A 7161-nucleotide genomic window follows, 5' to 3' on the forward strand; every position below is an offset into this window, starting at 1 on the left:
GGGAATATTAAGCAGGTAACCTTAGGGCTTTTACCAGGGTCCGGGGTAAAGCGCAGGAGGATGGGGATCATGATCATGAATTAGCTCCAGGCATTTTTGGCAAAGCCTTGAATCACCTTACCAATGTCACCTTAGGAGGATACCACTTTCACAGCTCATCAAGGGGATGTAGCCCAGAGAAAGGCTAAGAATGCCTGCCGAGGGCTGTGTACCTAGCTGTGCAGTGGGTGGTGCGTGGTCAGCCGTGGAGAGCACCACAGCTAAGGTCACTTGGGCTGTTAGGCGAGCACCCTCAGCTGTCCAACAAATCCCAGCCCCTGCAGCCTGGGAAGCCGGGGCTGTGGTGTGGGGACAGAAGCATTTTGAAAGTGCACTCTTTCCACTCCTGGACTATCTGGGAAGACGACAAGTCATGCCCTTCTGTCCTAAGGGGAAGAGAGGAAGGACGGAGAGATGGTGGCTTCGCAGCACTAGCTGACCTGGGCCAAGTCCTCTCTGGGCTTCAGCTTCTCTATTCCAGAAATGCAAGATCAAAGGGACCTCTCAGGGCCCGGAAAGAGCCAAGAACTTGTCTCTGAACTCACAGAAAAGCCATCTTGCCATGAATGTGGTTTTCAAGAAATTGGGGGGTCTATATTACAGAACTGGGTACTCATTCCTCTCCCCGTCAGGCCCCACTCTCACCTCCCACCTCAGTAGGGACTGAGGTTTGGGGAGAGCTTTAGACTTTGGCAATCCCAAGACCCCAGCTGCTGGGCCCCTCTCTCCCTGGGCACCACTCTGCAGATCTTCCCCTGCGGAATCTGGCTAGCTCTCAGGCCTAAGGAATAATCCCACAGCTTCTTCCCTAAAGGGCAGAAGTTCCTTTATCCCAAAACATAAGGAACTCCCGGGGGGTGCATGTGAAAGGCTATGGTGTGCTGGAGGCTAGGAAACCCCATCTCAGGGTTCGTCCAAGAATCTGCAGCAAACCCCAGCTGGAGAGCACCTAAGGGGAAGGAGGCTACTAGTAAAAGGGCCCCCAACTCCATGTTCTGTAAACTCCCCTCACTTTGGAAGCCTGTGGGAGTGAAGGAAGGGGAGAGGGGAATGGAGATACTATTGCCACTTTTGGAGAGCTGTGGGTGCCTGTGCACCCCTCACTGGCTCACCTCTGCTAAAGGCCAGGTGTGGGGAGACCTCCTTCCCAGGATCAAACCTCCCTTCCAGCACCCAGGCCACTGTCCTCTGCAGCTGCCATGCGTGTGTGGGGAGACAGTGATGTGTGCCCATGGCGTGCGTGCGCTGGGGTGGGGTGGCCGTTCTTGTGGTTGTGTGTGAGTGTGGGACCGGCTCTGGTGGGCAAATGCAGCACAGCATGGTGTAGGCGTGCCTGGAGCATGGGCTGCTCTCAGTGGGCAGGCTGTGTGACCCTGGGAGGGTTGTGGCACTTGAGCTGTAGGTTTGCATTGGCTGGGAGGGTAAAGGCAAAGCTTTGGAGGTACTGAGAGTGTCTGTGGGTAGCAATGCCAAGTGGGCCCTGAAAGTGGAGTGCTTCTGTCCACCACGGCTGTCTGTGAGAACACCCAACTGTGTAGGCACAGATAAATATTAAGTGGTTATGTCCCACACTCGCCCTTTCCCCAGGCAGGACAAGGCTGGGGAAGCAACTCTCTCATCTCCAGAGCCATCTTCCCAGCCGGGCTCTGCCAGGGGAAGCGGTGACAGCCCAGCAGGCTAAGCCGGCAAGCCACCCACCCCCAGTTCCTCACACAGCAGTGCCAGGCGCCCTGAAGGCGTCAAGGCGTCTTCCGCCAAAAAGTTGAAGGCTTGTGTGTGTGTGTGTGTGTGTGTGTGTGTGTGTGTGTGTTGCGGGAGGGGGTGCTGGTGAGAGGTGGACAAAGATCTGGAGAAACCCCAGAGGCCAGTGGACTTTGAAGGAGCCGCAAGCTGGGCTTAAAGCCCGGCACACGCCTGTCGCCCTAGCTCGAGCCGGGGCACAGCGGTATGGCTCTTCGCGATGACCCGCGAAAACACGCCTTGCCCCCCTTCTCCCTGCCCAGGCCGGCGCCCAGCGGAACGCTGGAAAACCACACTCACCTGGGTCTGTGCGCTCTGCGTTGCGCCTTCTGCGTGATCCCGCGCTCCGCCCGACAGCACCTCCGGTGCACCCGAGCTAGCCCGCAAGCCCGCGCAGCGAGGTTGGCTAGGGACGGCGTGCGTGCCAGCCCCTCCCGGCCAGCAGCCAGGCGCTGAAGGGCCGCCCTGGCCCGCGCTCCCCACCCGAGCAGCCTGCCTTCCGGAACCTGGCCTGGCGCGCAGTGTCAGAGGCCCCCGCCGCGGTGGTAGGCTGAGCCCACAGGGGCATTAGGCCAACTCCCCCCCCCGCGCACGCGGAATTCTCTATTATTATTAAAGAATCCCCCGAACATGTTTACTTTGAGCCTGTAAACTTCCTGCCAGGGCCTTTGCCATCTCTCGGGAAATCAGAACCTGCGCTTGGAAAATGGGAACTCTGGACCGCGGGGCCAAACAGAAGGAGATTCAGTGGGAGTATTGGCAGGGCGGTTGGGGGAGAATTGGGCTGTACGTGAGTTCGGCTCAGAGCGCGATGTGCATACGCGTGAGAGAATGCGAATTCCAGCTCCCAGGGGCCTACTCTGTGTGCGTGAGCGCGCGCACTGATGGACGTTCACATGCCTGAGCACTGTGTGCTGAAGTGGGCATACACGGTGCCTGTGGGTCTGAGTCTAGGTGATTTACTGGATTTTCAAGTGGACCATTTGAGTATGTGGGTGCTAAGTGTATGCTCTAGCACACGAGTGTGTGTGTGCACAGATAAATGAGTGAGCGGGGCTGCTTGTTCTGGGAACCTGTGCGGTTTTGCACTCGCCTGGGTCCGGCCTGCCTGTGGCGCCGGACACAAAGCAACCTTGACCAGCCCTGAGCTTTCGTTTTCCGCCCGCGCTCAGCCCGGGGCAGCTGGCCGCCCGCTCGCGCACTTCTGGGCGAGTCCGAAAAATCCCGGGCGCGGCACAGTCCTTCCCGGGGCGGGGAGAGTAGGTAGGCGGTCCCTCGCGGGAACTTACGCCGTCCCGCTGCGGGTACTCGGAGCCCAGCCCGCTATGCCCGCGATGGTCACGACCCGGAGGCCGCTGCTGCTCTGGCGGGTGCCATTTGCCACCGGGCTGTGCGGGTCGGGAAAGGCCTGGGGCCCGGGGCTCGTCTCCCGCGGCTCCGCCCGAGCCTAGCAGGCCGGGGGCTTGCGCGCCGCGGGGTCGAGCCGCGGGCGGAGGGCACACTAACACTTGCTCGCCAGGTTGGTGGAGGCGGGGCGGGTTCTGCGGGCGGCTGCGGGGCGGAGGAGGCGGGGGCCCTTCTAGCGCCCACCGACTGGGGCCGCAGGGAGGCCGGGAGGGGACTCCTGCGGGGTCTTACTTCAGCCCGCGAGGCGCCCCTGCGAGCGGAGGTGCGGTGAAAGCGGCCTGGGCGGGAATCCGTGGAGCGGAGCGCCGCGGGCGGCGGGGACGGAGCGCTGCTCCCAGCCGGGGCGCACGCCGGCCGCAGGCCCCAGAGGTGGTGCCTCCCCCCACAAAAGCCCGGGGGGAGCTTCCTCGCCGCCTCCGCCCGGGCTGCCCTCGGCCTCCGCTCGGCTCCTTCCCCTGTGGGAGGGCGAGAGAGAAAGAGGGAGGAGAGAGGAGTGGGGGAGGAGGAGTTGGAGGAGAGGGGGGCTCTGAGCCAACCGCCGGCGGATCCAGCAGCTCCTCGGGAGGGCGGGCGGACGGGAGGGCGGGGGAGGGCGCGCCGAGGCTCGCTCGGGAGAAGTGGCCGCCGATGACGGCAGAGGTGCAGCCAGCCCCGCGCGCGCAGCCCCCTCCCCCTCGCCCTCCTCCCCCTCCTCCTCTTCCTCCTCCTCCTCCTCCTCCTCCCGGCCCCTCGGCGGCGCAGAGCAGCGGCGGCAGCGGCGGCGGAGGCAGCAGCCACCCGATGTCTTCGGCGCCCGAGAAGCAGCAGCCACCGCACGGCGGCGGCGGCGGCGGCGGCGGCGGCGGGGGAGGCGGCGCGGCCATGGACCCCGCGTCGTCCGGCCCGTCCAAAGCCAAGAAGACGAACGCCGGCATCCGGCGCCCGGAGAAGCCGCCCTACTCGTACATCGCGCTCATCGTCATGGCCATCCAGAGCTCGCCCACCAAGCGCCTGACGCTCAGCGAGATCTACCAGTTCCTGCAGAGCCGCTTCCCCTTCTTCCGCGGCTCCTACCAGGGCTGGAAGAACTCGGTGCGCCACAACCTCTCGCTCAACGAGTGCTTCATCAAGCTGCCCAAGGGCCTCGGGCGTCCCGGCAAGGGCCACTACTGGACCATCGACCCGGCCAGCGAGTTCATGTTCGAGGAGGGCTCCTTTCGGCGGCGGCCGCGCGGCTTCCGAAGGAAGTGCCAGGCGCTCAAGCCCATGTACAGCATGATGAACGGGCTCGGCTTCAACCACCTCCCGGACACCTATGGCTTCCAGGGCTCCACCGGCGGCCTCTCCTGTCCGCCCAACAGCCTGGCCCTGGAGGGCGGCCTGGGCATGATGAACGGCCACTTGCCGGGCAACGTGGACGGCATGGCTCTGCCCAGCCACTCGGTGCCCCACCTGCCCTCCAACGGCGGCCACTCGTACATGGGCAGCTGCGGCGGCGCGGCCGCGGGCGAGTACCCGCACCACGACAGCTCGGTGCCGGCCTCCCCTCTGTTGCCGGCGGCCGCCAGCGGGGTCATGGAGCCACACGCAGTCTACTCGGGCTCTGCGGCTGCCTGGCCGCCCTCGGCCTCTGCGGCGCTCAACAGCGGAGCCTCCTACATCAAGCAGCAGCCCCTGTCCCCCTGCAACCCTGCAGCCACCCCCTTGTCCAGCAGCCTCTCCACACACTCCCTGGACCAGCCATATCTGCACCAGAACAGCCACAATGCCCCAGCTGAGCTGCAAGGTGAGTGGAAGGCTCAGACTGTCCCTAGAAGCCGTGTCTGTGAGTGCCCTACAGGACCCAGCCCCAAGCCCGCTGACTGCCATGGTGGAGACCCTCTTACTGCTGAAGAAAGGAGCAGCTCCCCTGGGTGCCCGGGGTCCCACTCTGTCCCTGTGAAGGGCAATGCAGCTTGAGACCTCCAATGTGGTCCAATTTATCTGTTCCTCTGTTCTAACTCTGCCCTATTGGCCTCCCCAAGCCTGACCAGGTAGGCCCCATTCTCACCAAAGTGTCTCAGACTCCAATACTCTAAGTCCTTCGGGTGCCTTAAGTCTTCTCGCTCTTCAGACGGGTCTCTATGTGGAGCCAGGACCCTCAGTCCTGGCCAGGGAACCCGCAGTCCCCTAGTGATCCCTCAGCAGGCATCCAGGAAGAGTTAGGCCCAGAGCCTCCTGGGCTTGGTGCCCCTGGGCTCAGCCCGGCCCTCGCAGGAACCAGGCTTGGCAGTGAGTGCAGGGGCATTCTGTGGTGACAGATGCAGTGCGGTGGCCAGGCCCAAGGAGGGTCAGGGCCTCCAGCCACACAGCTCTTTGTTTCACAGGATCAAGGTTTTTAGGTCCCCAGACCCCCACCCTAGACACACAGTTCTTTGAGAAAGAAGATGTAGAACAGTCTACCCCTCTGAGCCATCCGCCCGAGCCACCACCCTCTGGGCCTAGTTCTGGAAGGAGTAGGGAGCAGCTCACTGGGGCCTGTCAGGGTCAGCTGTCAGCAGCCTCCAGGAGGCAGGAGACGGGCCTGGAGGTGGGTGGGCTGCCTCTTCAAACTCCCTACCCGTTCCCTTGCAGGGGTGAGGGGCTGTTCTCTCAGAGATCTGTCCTCTGACGCTTTTCTTTTTGCCCTGCGGATGGCCGTGATGCCGGCCTAGCCACGGCGCAGGCCTGGCCTGGCTGGGGCTTCCCGCTCTGCTCTACCTGGTGGAGGTGGCTGCCCGGAGGCTTCAGAAGATCTGGCTCCCAGAGGCCTCTGTGGCCTCAGTAAGGGAGGCTGCCTCCCTTACCCCTTCCCCTTCGGCTTTGGGAAACCCTTGGCCCGGACGGACAGTGTCCAAGGCCGGATAGGCCCTGGTGTGTGAGCTGCAGGAAGCCAGGCAGTGTTCTGGGATGGTTGCCTGTGTGCACAACTCAGGACCTGAAACCGGGTCAGCCTCGGTTGGCCCCACGGGGGCGGGGAAGTTGGGATGGAGCAGGCAGTGGGTGATAAGGTGGTCGTGCGCTGGAGCCGGGCTGGCAGCTGCGTGGCCCGCTGCACAGTGCCTGGTCCACCCTGAATGCTGGCCCTGATGCTAAGTCTGGTGTCCCCAATCCTCTGTCGGCTCTCCTTGCAGGCATCCCGCGGTATCATTCCCAGTCGCCCAGCATGTGTGACCGAAAGGAGTTCGTCTTCTCCTTCAACGCCATGGCGTCCTCCTCCATGCACTCGGCCAGCGGGGGCTCCTACTACCACCAGCAGGTCACCTACCAAGACATCAAGCCCTGCGTGATGTGAGGCTGCGGCCCACCAGGTGCTCCCGGCATGGGCTGGCAGGCCCGGGGACCTCGGAGCCCCCCCCCAGAAACTGCTTTATTCTTGAGGTATAACCTTCGGCAGAAAAAAAAGGGGGGTTGACCCCTCCCCAACCGGATTATTTGGAAAGAAATCCCCAACGCAGAGGCCCCAGGCCGCCGCGGTCAGCGACTCCTCCCCCACTGGCTCACTGCGGGCTTTAGAACGGGATCTTGGGGCCTGGTGGGACTGCAGCGCCCGGCGATCGCGGGCTGTTCTCGGTCGACCGTGTGGAACCGGCTGCGGCTGCGGAGGGAGGCGCTGAGCGGCCGAGGCCCTCGACCCCCAGAGTTCTGCTGAGGTCCCCGCCCTGGCCAAAGCGGGGAGGATTTTTAGGCGAAAGGCAACACGTGAGACCAGCCATTATCAAATACTTTTATTTTTTGGTTGAGTATTTATCTTTTTATTTTTAACTTTTTTGAAAGAATGTCTTGGAATGCAGGTCCCTCTAGAGCCGACCTTTGCCGGGAGGGAGGGGACCAGACGGCCTCGCCCTCCCGGCTCAGAAGGCTCCTCCAGCAGCCACAGGTGGATCTTTGTGCGAATACCTTACATTTCTGAAGCCACTGTTCGTCTTTAAAAGAAAACAGAAGGAGCCCAGAAGCCAGCGGCTGTCTGGCCTCGGC

The 7161-nt window shown here is 62.9% G+C and overlaps 1 protein-coding gene across 1 annotated transcript; it reads left to right on the forward strand.

Moving 5' to 3' along the window:
- The first annotated feature begins 3966 nt into the window (after positions 1-3966).
- On the forward strand, positions 3967-6478 carry Foxf1 (forkhead box F1). Its single transcript, XM_026401925.2, has 2 exons — positions 3967-4951; positions 6318-6478. The coding sequence occupies exons 1-2, from the start codon at positions 3967-3969 to the stop codon at positions 6476-6478; spliced, it is 1146 nt and encodes a 381-aa protein (XP_026257710.2).
- Positions 6479-7161: the final 683 nt, after the last annotated feature.

Source organism: Urocitellus parryii, chromosome 15 (assembly GCF_045843805.1).
Source record: "Urocitellus parryii isolate mUroPar1 chromosome 15, mUroPar1.hap1, whole genome shotgun sequence".
Classification (NCBI taxonomy): domain Eukaryota; kingdom Metazoa; phylum Chordata; class Mammalia; order Rodentia; family Sciuridae; genus Urocitellus; species Urocitellus parryii.

Bases quoted from the DNA above. Each gene is read 5' to 3' on its own strand.
- Foxf1 (XM_026401925.2), top strand. From the start codon at position 3,967: ATGTCTTCGGCGCCCGAGAAGCAGCAGCCACCGCACGGCGGCGGCGGC. The intron at 4,952-6,317 runs GTGAGTGGAAGG...CTCTCCTTGCAG, and splicing joins TGCCCCAGCTGAGCTGCAAG to GCATCCCGCGGTATCATTCC.